Below are 15929 nucleotides of genomic sequence, written 5' to 3'. Positions count from 1 at the left end.
AAATAACTGATTATATTTATTATATTTAGATCTATAGAGAACCAGGGTTCTATGGGTTCTATAGGTTGCCAGGGTGGGGGTGGTAGGGAATGGGGAAAATAGGTGAAGGGGATTAAGAGGGGTAGACTTCCAGTTAGAAAATAAATAAGTCACTGGAATGAAAAGTACAAAAAAATAAGCAGAACCAGAGTTTAGCATGTAGATTAAAAAAAAAAAAAAAAAAAAAAGCCCTACTGAACCCAAAGACAGGCCCAGAGACATTGTCTAGCACCTTCTTCTTACAGACTGCCAAACAGGGGGTCAATTTCATACAACTTTTCAGCAGCTGACCAGAGCAGGGCCTTGGGCTGATCCCTGAGAGGAGAAGAGACTTCCCAGACAGAGCACAGACTCAGAAGCATCAGGCAGTGGGGGAGGGAGGTTTCAGGATTGGGACTACCAGGACCTTATGTCTGTCTAGCATTTTACAGAGCTCTGACACATATCCAGTTATCGTCCCAGTCCTTTCCTGTACCACCTTTAACCCTTGGGATTGCTGAACATAATAACTTCATACATTCTGGACAAGGCACCCACACTCTTACAGAGTACTCTATCACCGCATCCAATAGGCTATATTATACTTTTATGATGTGTTTAAGTTTTTCTCCCCACTAGACCATGAATTCATCTAGAGCATGAATGTTGTTTTAGTAGTTTTAGCTTCCCTTGGGCCTCATAATATACAAGGGCCTGGCACTCATAGGTGCTCAGTAAATGTTTAGTGAATAAACAAATAAAAGAACTCGTTGAATAATCATGTCAGGCTGGCAAACTCCTCTGCAAGCAGTCAGGGGTGATGAGGTTTAGCTCAGGACACATCTCATTCACCTCAGACCTCCAGCGCCTCGCAAGTGTTTATTTGTTGAGCTAGTCTTACCCAAAAGAGTTGTTATTAATAGTTGGCATTTCAGGACAGAGAAGAGGGAAGGAGGGAGCTATAGTGAGCCAATGAGGCAGCTTATGAGAGGATGAAAGGGGATTCCTCCTCCTCACCTCTCCCACTTTAAGACTTACAGCCAGGGGTGCCTGGCTGTCTCAGCTGGTAAAACAAGGATCTCTTGACCTCAGGGTTGTGAGTTGAAGCCCCACACTGGGTGTACAGATTACTTAAAAATAAAACCTTAAGGGGGGAAAAAAAAAAGTTAGGTATTAACTGTATAATCCGGCAAGTGGTGTTCGTTGAACAGTCCCTTGTTGGATGTCATGCACAGAGCTAGGCCAAGACTTAGACTAAAGTGGAGGAGGAGGATAAGCAGATCCTTGAGACTTTAGGAGAACCTACGTGAGCAGCACCACTCCAGCTGGTACAGGGAGGAATGTACGTGCCATTCTTTCCTGTGGTTCAATGTTCATGTATATTTCTTGAAAGCAAAGACATTGGAGTGGAATTTGTACACTGCCTTGAAAATATGGAAAGAGCTAGCAGCAGTAAGGAAGACCCAGTCCCCAGCATACATGGGATTAAAGGTAGGATCCAGTGGGAGAATGGGGCATAATGGGTGATAGAAGCTGAAAAAGACATGCCTGAGTCTCAGCCTTTCCTTAAGTATGTGAGCAAGAAGAAAGATATCATTTAGTTTTTTTTTGCTATTCATCTGTGTAGATCTAATTAAGCTCAGATGAAAATGAAGGGTAAATGTTTCACATTGAAAGTGACTACTTTGGAAAAGCTGTCCTCTTAAGGAAAGTAAGGATAAGAGCATTGCCAGAATGTCTCTTCTTGGGAATAAAGACACCGGCTCATGGCAACTTTATTTCTTGCTCTGTCCAAGGTTTATGGATTTCACCTCCTCTCCAAGCTTTCCATGGAAAGGTTAGGAGCATTTGACCCAGGTGGTTCCCCATGAGACTTCAGTCCTGACCTCTCTGTGGATCCGTTTTCTGGTGGCCAAAATTTGGTATGGGATCACAAAGAAAAACAAGTGTGGAAGCTTTTTATACTTTAGATCTTAATGACAGAATAGATCATGGTTTATGGGGTTCTGAATGTGCTGCTTTTGTCATCATCTTATCTTTCCCTGGCTGTGTAGATAACCTTTTCCAAAAGACCTTCTACTTTATGCTTTTACCACTGCCCATAATCAAAGTCTCGGGAATTTAGTATTTGACATTTTGGTTTTGGACGATTATGTGATTAATTTGATGGGACATGAGGTATGTATTCAGGCCTACAATTCATTTAGTAAAGCCCTCTGGAAGGAATTTTAATTAACACGTTTATTGAGTGTCTACAAAGTACACAAGTCATTGAAGAAACATACACAGATCCCACATCCCCACTCAGGGGCAAAGCTAACTAATGCTATGTTTCTTGGTCAGACTTCTAGACCCTTGGGTGTTAATGAGCATGAAATCACAAATTAACAGGAAAATGGTCATGTAATAAGTAATCGGATATGCAGTCTTGGTCAACAAATATGAATGGCAATGCTATTTAATAAAGCAGTGATTGTCAGGGCACCTGGGTAGCTTAGTCTGTTCAGTGTCTAACTCTTAATCTCGGCTCAGGTCATGATGTCAGTGTTATGAGATTTAGCCCCGCATTGTGCTCCATGCTGGGTGTGAAGTCTGCTTGGGATTCTCTTTCTCCCTCTGCCTCCCTCCTCCCCCTAAATAAATAAAAATAATGCAGTGATTTCCATTTAGAGTATATATGTGTGATCTAAAGTTTTGTATTTGGGAAATACAGACCAGGAAAAATAAAGTCTGAGAAAAATCTTGGCTGGTGAGGGTTCATAGAATATAATATAGTCCCTAAATTTGCTTTGCATGATAAGGTTTATCCTTCTATGGGATATAGCAAAATCTCTGCAAGGTGTGAAATTTGTTTTGTTTTGTTTTCCATGGGTATCTTGTAATGCCTTGTTAAAAAAAAAAAAAACTTTTTTAAGAAAAGAGAAAATCAGATTTTCATCTTCTAAATAATCAGCTTTATCCCCCAATACTGTCTCTAATCAAGTCACATCCTGACTTCCTTTTCTATTCTGAAAAGCTCAAAATGAAGGAAGACCCCTGATACCAGACTCTCCGTTCAGCTTGGGCCCTACAGATAAGTAAAATATATATTGATAATTCCATTCCAGGTTATTTATTTAACAGGCAACTCTTCAGATTTTCAAGGACTATATTTCAAGGACTGTAGACTATTAGAAGATTGAACCTATCAACCTTATCTACAGTATATTTTGTTCTTGAAACCTTTAACTCCTTTTTTCATGTGCCAAGAATCTCTTAAAGAGATTTTTGAAAGACCCCTTGTTTGAAGACCAGTATTGGCATGCACTGGTCAACACAGTGGCATAATCTGCAAATTTAGAGATGTGAGCCGTTTGAGGGAGTTGTAACTCCTTCACCTAAAGCATAAGGATGTGGTTTGTTCAGGTGCCTTTCTTCTTTTCCTTCTGTACCCTGATAATTTGAAGTGACCAGACTCAAAGGTGCGAGATGAGCAGAAGAATGGATAACATTTAGTTAAGTGTGTCTTAGTGTAGGCTTGGCTGAGGACAGTTTACATTTATGTGTGGCTATGCGTGATCATGCTAGGAGGGCAGGCTGATTTCAGAAGTCAGGAAGATACAAGGGAATAACCACAATGTTCATGTGAACTTTGATGAATTTTTCACGAATTGGTTTCACAAAAACCAGTCAGCTCTTCAGAAGATTGGCGGAAACCTCAAAACAAAACAAAGCAAAAAAGACCCCAAAACAAGAAGCAGAACTCAAGAGTTACAGTGTGAAAAGTAGTCTATAGTCTGACAACACCAAATGCTGGTGATGATAGGAAGCCATAGGAACTCTCATTCACGGCTGCTGGTGTCCATGCAAAATGGTACAGTTTGACAGTTTCTGACAAAAACTAAAAATGGTTTTACCATACAGACCAGCAATCATATTCCTTGGTATTTAACCAAATGAATTGCAAACTACCATATATCCATACAATGGAATATTATGCAGGAATAAAAAGAAATGAGCCATCAAGCCACCAAAAGACATGAAGAAGCAGAAGTGGCAAATTGTTAAGCAAAATTGTTAAGCAAAAGAATCCCTTCTGAAAATACATACTGCATGATTCCAACTGTTTGACACTCTGGAGGAGACAAAACTATAGAGATAGTACAATGATCTGTGGTTACCAGGGATACGGGGGAGAGGACATGAGCGGGCTGCACACGAGAGATCTTCTGTATGAAATCGTAATGGTGGAGCCTGACATTGTGGATTTGTCAGAACGCGTAGAACTGTCCAACTCAAAGAATAAGCCCTAATGTAAACTGTGGGGCTTTAGTTAATAATAATGCATTGGTGCTGGTTCACGAATTGTAATGAATGTACCACATGAATGCAAGATGTTAATAACAGGAGATACTGTGTAGGGAGCCAGTGGAGAGGGGTGATTGGGAATACTCTGCCTTTTCTGCTCAATTTTTCTGTAAACCTCAAATTGCTCTAAAAATAAAATCTATTCACTTTTTAATTAAAAAAAAAAGTCCACACACTGTAGTGTCATAGGGCCTGAACACACCCACTGCCCAGTTGCTGAGAGGTTAGCTGCTAGCAGCTCTCAGTTGTGCCCTTCAGAGGATTTCTGGCTAGAGCTGACCAGAGCTGTCCAGCCAGAAAAATGCCCGAGAAGTTATGGCCTCCTTCAAGGACAACTTATGGCCAGCCAGCCAATGGCTGACTGACTCGGGGTGCCATCTATGGTCCGGGTTTGCCAGGAGATCAGGCTGGCGCTAGACGTAAGCAGAGCCTACTTTTCCCTGCCCGGTCTTCTGTCCTCAGTGCTCTGACAGGTTTCCTCTGAAAGCCCTTTCTCCACCACTCACTTGTGCAACCTGCTTCTGGGAAACTGACGCAAGGCAGAACCAGGAAAGGTCCTATAAGGATGGGATTCTGGTGTTACTATGTCACTTGCTGGCCAGGTGGCAATGAGGATTCCATTGCTCTGGTTAGGTAGAGTGTGGAAAGCCCTGGGCCCTGGTTTGTGGTAGAGGTTCAGTGACTAAGATCTTCACCTGTGGTGACATCTGGGGTCAGATACAGGGAGACAAGGATGTACTAGTTGGTGCGATGTCTCTATTTGAGAAGTCTGGGGAGACTACTAAGTATCAGGAGCACAGAATTGGGAGGCTATTGCTAAGTACCATAGGTGCACTGAAGAGAGTGAAGAAAGGGGTGACCTCAGATTTACCACCAATTTAAAGCCCCATCTGAGAATCAGAGGGCTTCCTTGCCAACGTTCAACCTCTCATCTTCTACAGCATGGCAGTGTGTGAGAGAAGGATGAATTCTCAGCCTAGGCAAATCTGCTGCCTGATCATTTGGGGCGCCTAGTGCTAGTAGAAGAGCAGGCAGGTCATGCCCTGATAGGGAAGATGTGGGACTGTAATGCTTGAGATGAGGACATTTGGGTCTAGGCCCCAAACCCCCTGCTTATGCGCTGGCATAAGTGTCCCACCACCCCCTTGTTGGGAGAAGGATCCTTCTCCCCCCAAAGATCATGCAGACTCCTCAAATGAGACATGCAAGACAATGCTCGCCTTTCTCAAAATGTTTCCCCACCATCCTTCCAGAATAATAATTAGCATTTAATTATAACATGATCTGACTGGGGAAGAAGCACAGAGACCTACAGACTCAACCTCAAAATGTGAGGATCTTCATACTGCGTTCATGCCCATCAGAGACCATCCATTGCAGAAAAGGTGCCAAACAACTAAACTGACTGGATGACTTGGCCAGCAGGTGTCAGCTGGCTTTCTCCTTGGTACCCCAGTACCTGCACAGTGAGGTCAGAGAGACTGCTTCACAGCAGAGTGGGAAGCTATGTGTGGGCCCACCAGCATGGCCTTCCTGTTGTCAAGGTCAACAGCCACTGCTGAATTTCCAGCTGGCCAGCTCAGATGGATGCTGAGCTCCCAGTTGGATACTATCCCTGGAGAACAGTCAATGTCATCAGACTGGAAAGTACAATAATTCACTCTGAGCAGGGTTGACCTGTGTGACTTTCCTGCTCACAGTGTCTCCATGTGTCACCGTTTGAGGACTCATGTAGCATCTGATCAACCATACAAAATTGCTCTAATGGACAGACTCAGCTGTAAAAATATGACCGCAGGACTGACCTACAGTCCTTCCACACACCACCCCATTTAGAAGCTGCTAGCCTGACAAGAGGCATGGAATAGCCTCTTGAAAATGAGGATGTGCAACAGTTTAGACATGACACTGCGGGGTTGGGATGCTAATCTTCAGGATGCAGTATATACCTTAAACCCATGGTCATGTTATGGCACTGTACCTTCAGTAAGCAGAATATGTGAATCTGGGAGGTAAGAGGTTGAATGAGTTGTCACCTTATTCATTACCACTCTCTAGGGACTTGCATAGGGCATTTGTCTTCCCCATCCCTGCAACGTTGGTCTCAGTGAGTCTAGAGGTCTTGGTTGCCAAGGGTGAGTTTGCACCAGGGACACAGTAAGAGTCCTGTTGAACTTGAGTCTATGCCACCTGCTGTGGCAGCTGGTCTTTAGGTTGTACTGTTACTACCATCTTCTCCCACTTGTTCTAGGTACCCCGCCTTCTCATCTTCTGCCTGGTGGTGTGCACAGTGGCTGTCCCAGGACCTTGTCTGGCTATTGTTCTTTACGCGCCCATTTACAGTGACAACTGGGTGTGGAGGTATTGGGGGATGTCTCAGGGGGTCACCTGAGTATCAGGCACATTCCTCTCTGACACTGTTAGGTAACAGCCTGACCTCCTCATGAGGATTAGGAGCAATTACTTCCTCCCATGTGGCAACTGCTTTCTTTGCCTGCATGGCTTCTGGCATGAGGACAGAGTGGAGGGACTCCTCATGGTGGTAGGGGTAAGGCCTGGACAGGGGAAGAAGGTACTGTGGTGGGAGCTCTCCTAAGAACCGAAGCAATTTCAAGATGGGACTGTCACAGAACAGAGAAGTGTGCTCTTTCTGGTGCTATTGGTTGACATGAAGGAGTGAAGCTAATAGTATTTTACTAGCCAGAATTGCGCTGAAAACTTTGAATTCTGAATTTAGTTGCACCCCTGGTTTTCAAAACCCTGGCTGTTGAAAGATATGTAAAATGAGAATGACCACTGTGCCACAAAGGTAACAGAAGTTGAGACTGTCTACTAATCCTTAGCCACAGGCCTAAGTGCAGGCCTGAATGTGGGTCCCTTGTCTAGTTCCTCAGGGTCTTGGGGGTGGGGGTAGGCTGCTTTAGTATCTGTGGGCCATTTAGTGCAGCACATAAGGGTTGTTTGCTGATTTGGGGGGATTTCCTTTTAGGCCTAGACTTGGTTACTTTTATTATTTTGTTATTTTGTTGTTATTCAGAATGATTTCACGTAGTCTAAAGATAAAGAAAATATGGTCTGGCAAACAGTCTTCTCTGGTGAGATTGTGGGTTATTTTAGATACCTGACCAATATGTTTTCAGTATTTTAAGCTTCATTTTCTGATTATAAAAAATATATATGCAGATTATAAAAAATTTAGCATGTAATGAAGAAAAGGACAAATAAAAGTATGAATCAAACATTACTGGAAATAATCACAGTTAATATTTTACCCCAAACTTTTCATCCATAGAAATGCATATTTTTAAAAATTGGAGCCATACTACATGAACAGGTTAGGGGTCTTCATATTTTAGTCTTCTTGAAAAATTCCTATTACATTTCTGGTAAAATGGACAAGCTCTGACTGACTCCAGCTAACTACATCAGCTTGTACTACCACCCACCTGTGGGCCTGTTCCAACTCAAAACATACGATGGCAGCTCACTGCTGAGCTTGGAGGTGGTTTCCCAGTTCTGCAGTTTCTTTGACCTCAGCTCCAAGCAACTTTGAACATCCAAGACAATAAGCTCAGACTGCCCTAGAAGCTGGCAAGGATTTGACAACAGAAAACACACTTAAAAAATAATAAATAAATAAATAAATAAAAGACACCGTGAGGATGTGTGCAATCTGAAAGTTATTAATTGAATGCTTAGGAGTGATTCCTTCTTCTTGGCCAAAGGCAAGTTTGCCAAGGAAATGGACACTTTAGATACAGATCAGCTCTCTCTATATATAGATATATATATATACAGATAGATATAGATCAGATGTCCACATTTACACCCCAGGCCACTAAGCAAATGATCCTAATCCAGCATAGTACCTGTGGCAACACCCTTGAGATCGCTCCTGTCGTGTGGGCTGCAGAGAGCTGCTGGGGTGCATTAGGCATAAGGTGACCCCATTAGTTAACTCCCAGAAGGCAGAGAAGGACCGTCCTTAACAGCACAGCATAGTGGTAAAGAGCTCACAGCTCAAACCCAGCTCTGGGTTTTTGGATGAATTATGTCACTTGCTTGTGCTTAAGTTCTTTTCATCCTTTGTTTGATAAAATGCAGGTGATACTGAATAGTCTTACTGTGAGAATTAAATGAGATGAAGCTTTCAGACTAGTGCCTAGATGGCTGTTTGCATATTATCATTAACAACTTGTTAACCACATTCGTTCCTCCAGGGAAGGAAAGGAAAGGCTTGTCCGTGATTTTAAACCAGGTCTCCACTCCACTCCACTGCCCCTCAAGTGAAAATGTGATAGAGGTGGCCTTAAAAATTTTTGCATGATTGGGGCACCTGGGTGGTTCAGTTGGTTAAGTGTCAGACTCATGATTTCCTATCAGGTCAGGATCTCGGCGTCCTAACATCAAACCCTGGTTAGGGCTCCATGCTCAGCGTGCAGTCTCCTTGAGATTCTCTTCCTCTCTCTCTGCCCCTCACCCTGTTTGTGCAAGCATGCAGGAGTGCATACTCTAAAAATAAAAAAATATTTTTTAAAGTTTTGCATAATTGTAGGAAATAGGAAATGTAGGGAATGTAGGAAATTTCAAAATCCAGTTTGAAAGAAAAATAAAAATAATTTGCCCATTTGAAATCGGCAGGGTAAGGAGCAGCCGTGGAACAAGTGGACTCTACAGTGGTCCCATTATGCCATCTAGTGGACAGCAAAGGCAGTTAACTCACCCAAAACGTGTATATTGATGAGGATAAAAACTCACTAATAGGTTCACATGTCAATCAATCTCATTCAATTTTTAAACCAACATAAAAGTTCAGAATTCTATACACTAAGTGCTAAAATTAAATTCCCAAAACCACTTAGGAGTTATGTGATGTATGCTAGAAATATCATCCACTGAAGGAAAAGAGAATACACACCAGACCTTACTGGCATGAATTTTCACAGCCCACCTTGCCCATTCTTCTTATCTTTCTCCACCAATATTTTTCATGCTTATTCTGGTACATGGACTTGGAGTGCCCCAGAGACTCAGAGTGTACCTACTCAACGCACCACTAGCCCTTGACTGGTACCAGAGCCATTCTGCTCATTTTCCAAGAATGCAACTATCACTTAAAATTTTGCTGTAATCAAATTGACAGTTTGTCAAGGACCCATGTGTTTGGTTTTGTTTTTCACGTGTGTGTGTGTGTGTGTGCGCGCGCGCGTGCACACGTGCACATGTTCTGTTTCCTTTCAAAGCCCTTTATTACTTTTATAATTTGTTTTCTCCTCCAGATATTGATGAGGGTGAAGACAATGGCAAACAAATCTCCTCAAAAGGTGAGTAATAATAGCATATTTGAAGTACCCACAGCTGTTCTGAAACCTCTTTAGTATTATTGTCATCACTATTAACCATAATAATAACAGGTGTTATTAAATTCCTAAGGTGTACCAAACATTTTACTTTATAAGCCCCTTTTTAAATCTTGATATCAAAACTGCAGTGGATATTATTATCACTATTGTTATAGACAAGAAAACAGATGCTCAGAGAGACCAAGTGACTTACCCAAGACCACACAGCTAGTGAATGAGTGACAAGGTCAGATCTACTCTCAGGTCTCTCGGACTCCAAAGTCTCTGGTCCTACCACTGGACAATGGGCCTTTCATTTATTCACTCATAGGATCCGTCAGACTCTGAGCCCAAGATTCTGGGGTCCCCTGAGTGCTGTCACCTTTATAGGAACTAAGACTTAGTCCCTGAGACCGCTGAGAGCCCACAGCCAGTGAACCCAGAAGGAAGGGCTTCAATATGCAAATGACAGAGGTAGCAAAACTCAGACTGGGAGCTGTGCTTTTGTCCCCTGCGCTTCCGGCTTTAATAGATGGACCTTATTCAAGGTGTGCTGGTTCTGAGAATGCTGAGTCTTTCCCAGGAGCTGGGGGGGCAGGGGAGCGGGGTACTGGGAGAATAGGATATAGTCTCTGCTGCCAAGAGCCTGGGACCCCTGGGGGAGACACAGGAGGGCTTGCCCAGAGCAGCTGCCGTTTGTGTAAGAAGAAATTCTGTCTTGAAGAGTCTTACAAGGTGATTGTGGGGGAGCCCACCACCTCCACAGCTCCTCTCCTCCTCTGTCTCCCAGAATAGAATGGGATAGAATAGAATAGAATAGAATAGAATAGAATAGAATAGAACACAATGGAGTAAAATACAATAGTAGAATAGAACAGACTAGATTAGATCAGAATATCATACCTGTAAGGGGAATATTTTTCCGTAAACTTGTTTTCATTTCAGAGACGTGTTATATGTGTCCACTGTTGGATGGAAAATGGGCATCTCTCTGGAGCTGCTTCTAAGGCATATAGACAACTTTGGTTTAGACTAAACTGGGGGGCCAAGGGACTCCAGGCCTCCCCCACCCTCACCCGTGATACCCGGAATGAAGGAGGCCTTGTGTGCTGACGGTCCCCAGCCAGGAGGTGGCATCTGGGTCATGAAGCACTGGGAAGATCATTTCTTTCCAGGCTCAGGTAGATCCTTCCTGAAGGCAGGAAAAAGCCCAGGTGACCTTGAAATGATGCAGTTAACCCGTGGCCAAATGTGTGAGAGGTCCCCCGCTGCAGCCCTGTGCCAGGTTGAGGGTCCCCTTTCCTCTGGCTGGGCCCACAGGAGAGGGGAAACCCGTTACCAGTGCCTGGTCGCCATTTTACCCCAGGTGTCACCTACTGCAGAGTGGCTGGAACTGGCTGTCAGGTCTTTAAGCTGCACTATCGCCCCCCTAGTCCTGCTGCCCCCAGGCCCTGAGTGCTCCATGGTTGCCTGAGGCCTCAGGCCAGGCCCCACTCCTGCCCTCCCAGCAGGTGGCTCTGGGGTCCCCCCCACCCCGCTTTGTCTGGGGCACTGAGGCCACAGACCCTGGAGACATCGTCTTTCTGTTCAGACAGGGGGTTGGGGAGACGGTGGTCCAGGGCAATGTCTCCAGTGTCCTCCCTTATAGCCTTTCAGCAAGGCTGCCATTCCTCATCCTCCCTGTCTGCTCCCCGGTATAAGGGGGTCTGGGTTGGATGACTGCTCTAGAGAGATGTCTCTGGGTGTTACTGTGGATGCCCCCAAATCCTGTCTGGGGGAGGGCAGTGGGAGGCAGCTCCCTGGGCCAGTTTCTCCTCTACCTTCAACCCCTCACCCTACCATGCCTGGGACTAGAAATCAAACCAGGTTTGCTGCAGTCTGAGAGCACTGTGTCCAGCTGCCTTACAATCAATCCTCCAGCATCAGGTGGGGTCCCTGGAGGCTTTCAGGAAGGGGCTGCCTGGCTGCTCTGGAGAGAGCCCTCGGCCCCAGAATGAAGCTTGGGAAGTCTCTGGGCTGCAGTCAAAGTGTTCCCACATGTGCCCTTCCTGCTCATTGGTAAAACTGTGCCACCACTCCCAACTGTAGGCTCCTTTGGGATTCCCGTGTCTAGGATCCCTCCCTCCCCATGCCCTGCTAATGCCCTTCAAGGCCTCATCCCAATCTCTGCCCTTGAATTGTCACCTGAACAGAAACTTGGTCCTGCACTCAGATTCCTGTGGGATGGATTACTCAGCTGCCGCTCGGCCACTCAGTCAACGGAACTTGGCCAAATGATTATTCCTCCCTCATCTCAGTTTCTCATCTGTGAAATGGAGCTAAAGCTCTTACAGGGTTATGTGAAGCTTAACTTTTGACCAACTGGCACCCCAGCAGGCAAAAAGAGTGGCTCAGTGTTTGGGGCATTGCTGTTCCCCTCATTGTCTAGCAGCCCCAGGGACATGACAGGTGCACAGTGACATGACTGGCCCATTAATGAATCAGTTCATTGGAGAGAGAGGCAGGATGTACTTGCTTCTCTGACTTCCTGTGGGGACAGCAGTGACAGAGGTTACCACGGTAATGGGAAATGGGCAGTAATCAGGGGAGAGAAAAGGGGGCAAGGGGAAAAGAAGGGAGGGAAGAAGGGTGGAGGGCAGGAAGGTCATCAAGCACAAAAAGTCAATGACCGTTTTCTTGGAGGACAAGGAGTAGGACTATGAGCACCATGTAGACAGGTCTTCTCAGTCACACACACTCACAAAATTTTGAGCTGAGAGAGGGAAACGAGATCACAGACCTCTACCTCTGCCCCCAAGGTGAGGTAGTCCAGGTCCTGGGAGATTGGGAGTTAGAGATGGGGGGGGAATGGGTTCTTGGGGACAGGAACTGCCTGGAACATCTGGCCATTCCCTCCCCCACACAGCAGGCCAAATTCTTCCCTTTCTCTAAGGCTGCTCCAGCAGAGAGTTCATCTCCATGGAAACCTCTGAGGAGCCTGAAGGTGCAGAAGAAATGGAAAAGGAGAACAGTGCTCTGAGTGTAATTTATGTTTTACTTACCTCTTTCATTTTTCTTCCTCATTCCTATCCATCAGCTTCTCCTTCCTGCCTCTTCCTCTCCGTTTTCTCCCTCTCCCCCTTTTCATAATTCTCACCCAGAAGGACCAGTCCTAACTCGGGAAGCTGAGGTCACTGAATCTGCAAAGTGCCTCAGACCTCCCAGACTAGCATGACCCCGTCTCCTTAGCAATGCACTAGTTTCTCACCATAAATATGGGGCTTCTGCCGGAATCCTGCGTGGCCCCGTGGGAGAGCTAGGGTGGGCTCCAACCTGTCCCCGGGGAATTACTGCTTGCACCTGGCCCAGGCTCGGGCACTCTCCGGCATTGCCAAATCTGAGTGTGTACCACTGTGCCCTCCCTTACAGCTATCCGGACTTTTCCAGTTGGACGACAGTTATGAAACGTGTTCCTCCAAATTTGTCCCGGAAACGGGAGAAAGCATCCAGGGGAAAAAAGAAGGTGGCGATGAGGACATGTGAGTGTGAAAGAGGAAAGAACAGTAAGCAAACTGGTTAGCCATTGCTCCCCTGACTCTTGTTGAATTTCAGGACAGCAAACAAAACTAAGCCAGGGTCCACTGGCTTGCTCGCCCCTGCGGTCGGGGGGACAGCTAGCTTACGGGATAAGCAGTGCGGGCGAGGGAAGGATGCCTGAGGACCCCCTCCCCGGAGAACTGACACTGGCACCAGACCCCCGCGGCTCCCCGCTCGGCCGAGGCCCCCAGACCGCCTTCGTTCCGCTCACAGGCTGCGGCGGCCGCTGGGGGGGCCGGCCCACCCTTACAGAGAAAGCAGCCAAGGGGCCTCGGACCCTCCGAATCTGTCACCCTAGCCCGGGGGAAGGGCCAGGACCACCTTCCAGAAGACTAAGGGTCCACGGCCTCCGGGGGAGCCCACCCTCCGGGTATGAGCCGCAGGGAACCTGGGAGCTGCTCCCCACGCGCCTGCGCAACCTCCGGGCGGTGGGCAGAGAGACCCGCAACTTCGCGGACTTGCTCCACGCGCGCCTGCGCGGGGACTCGGTACAGAGGCCGGAGAGCCTCGAGGCTGTCACGCACCTGCGCGAGCGCCGGAGCCCCGCGCGAACCCCGGAGCCGCTCTACGCGCGTCTGCAGAGGTTAGCGAAGCCCAGTCCTAGACGGCTCTGCTCAAGGTCTCTCAACGTTGCACTCAGACTTTGGGGGCTGGGGAATTCTATGTCGGGGAGGGGAGGGCAGTCTTAGCATTGTAGGGTATTTCACAGCATCCTTGGCCTCTTCCCGCAAGATGCCCGTAACAGCCCTCTCCCACCCGTTCACCCAAATTATGACAATCGAAAATGCCTTCAGACGTTGCCAATTTTTTCCCCGGGGCGGGAGTGGGGAGATGCGTTGAGAATCTCCTCCCCGAGCCTTGGAGGAGCCAAAACTCTACAGGGGCAGCCCTGTGCTCTTCTCCCCGAATCCCCACAAGAACGTTCCGGTGGTGTTTGTGTTACTTTGTCCCAGGATTGTATCCTTTCAGAGAGGGTTGGTTCCAAGTTAATGTCTGAGGTATTTCGTTTTAGATTTATTGGTTTTAAAATTAGTTTCAGTTATTTTTTATTTTTCGATATATTTGTTAATTTTTAGGTAATCTCTATTTTGAGTAGTTATTTCATTTTATAGCTTTAAAGTTACTTGTTTATAAATATTTTGTTACTTATTTAGCTACTAAAAATTTACTGCAAGTTTTTTTTTTAATTTTATTTATTTGACAGAGAGAGAGATCACAAGCAGGGGGAGTGGCAGAGGGAAAGGGAGAAGCGGACCCTATGCTAAACAGGGAGACTGACATGGGGCTCCATTTCCAGACCCTGGGATCATGACCTGAGCTGAGGGCAGCCGCTTAATGACTCAGCCACACAGGCGCCCCTCACTGGAAGTTTTAAAATTATTTTTGAATTATTTTCAGAAAAAAAGTGTTTTTAGTTGTTTTACAGTTTTTTCTCTTGTTAGTTTTAGTTATTTATAATCACAGTTATTTTTTTTCCAATTTATTTATTTTCAGAAAAACAGTATTCATTATTTTTTCACCACACCCAGTGCTCCATGCAAGCTGTGCCCTCTATAATACCCACCACCTGGTACCCCAACCTCCCACACCCCCGCCACTTCAAACCCCTCAGATTGTTTTTCAGAGTCCATAGTCTCTCATGGTTCACCTCCCCTTCCAATTTACCCAAATTCCCTTCTCCTCTCTAACACCCCTTGTCCTCCATGCTATTGGTTATGCTCCACAAATAAGTGAAACCATATGATAATTGACTCTCTCTGCTTGACTTATTTCACTCAGCATAATCTCTTCCAGTCCCGTCCATGTTGCAGTCCAATCACAGTTATTTTTAGTTTAGAGTGGGGTTGTTTATTTTTATATTCATTTATTAATTATCTTTTACTCATTTGGTTTTCAATTATTTTATTTTCAATTATTGCATTTTTTAAAAATTTTATTTATTTGACAGAGAGAGATCATAAGTAGGCAGAGAGGCAAGCAGAGAGAGAGAGGAGGAGGAAGCAGGCTCCCTGTTGAGCAGAGAGCCCCATGCGGGACTCAATCCTAGAACCCTGAGACCACCACCTGAGCTGAAGGCAGAGGCTTTAACCCACTGAGCCACCCAGGCGCCCCCAATTGTTGCATTTTTGAACATTATATTTCCTGAATTTTTTATTTTCAGAGTTTTGAGATATTAATTTTGAGTTATTTTTAGTTATTTATTCTCAATTATTACTTTTCAGTTACACCTTGGCCACTTAAAATTGTTTTTTCTGTTCTGTATTTTTACTTCTTTCATTTTCAGAATTATTTAATATTAGAATTACTTTGTCTAGGGGATCCAAACAAAAGAGAAACACGACATCAGTTATTTTAACAGAAAGAATTTAGTATAAAGAATTGTTATCCAGCTATTGGAGAGTTTAAGAGGGAAAAAGTGATAATGTGATACCATGGAGATGTTAACTGCAAGAAGCATCTACCAGCCCAAGGGCTGAGGGAGCAAAGGGAAGAAATTGGAGATGGCCTTGCATAGCTGGGGTTAGTCCTCTGAGGAGGAAGTGCTGCCCCATAGGACAGGTGTCCCAGGAGCTGGAAGTTAGTCTGGGAGCTGCCAGCTGGTGCTGGTGTCTTTGAAGCGGGTGAGGCGGGTGGGGGGGGTGGTAA

At 45.4% G+C, this 15929-nt stretch overlaps 1 protein-coding gene across 3 annotated transcripts in view; it reads left to right on the top strand.

Annotated features, from left to right (window-relative positions):
* MCF2L2 (MCF.2 cell line derived transforming sequence-like 2) overlaps positions 1–13642 on the top strand; it is a 249011-nt gene extending 235369 nt beyond the window's left edge. For 2 of the 3 annotated variants that reach the window (XM_044251864.1, XM_044251866.1), the window contains 3 exons: positions 9645–9689; positions 12640–12728; positions 13116–13642. In XM_044251864.1, coding sequence (XP_044107799.1) covers positions 9645–9689; positions 12640–12728; positions 13116–13229 — 248 coding nt within the window. In that variant the 3' untranslated portion in view covers positions 13230–13642. Of the gene's footprint in view, positions 1–1814; positions 1897–9644; positions 9690–12639; positions 12729–13115 lie in introns of those variants that run through there. The other variant, XM_044251865.1, reaches the window with a different exon arrangement.
* The last annotated feature ends 2287 nt before the right edge of the window (positions 13643–15929 follow it).

This window comes from Neovison vison, chromosome 6 (genome assembly GCF_020171115.1).
Source record: "Neovison vison isolate M4711 chromosome 6, ASM_NN_V1, whole genome shotgun sequence".
NCBI lineage: Eukaryota > Metazoa > Chordata > Mammalia > Carnivora > Mustelidae > Neogale > Neogale vison.
This window is presented reverse-complemented; position numbering and strand designations above follow the sequence as displayed.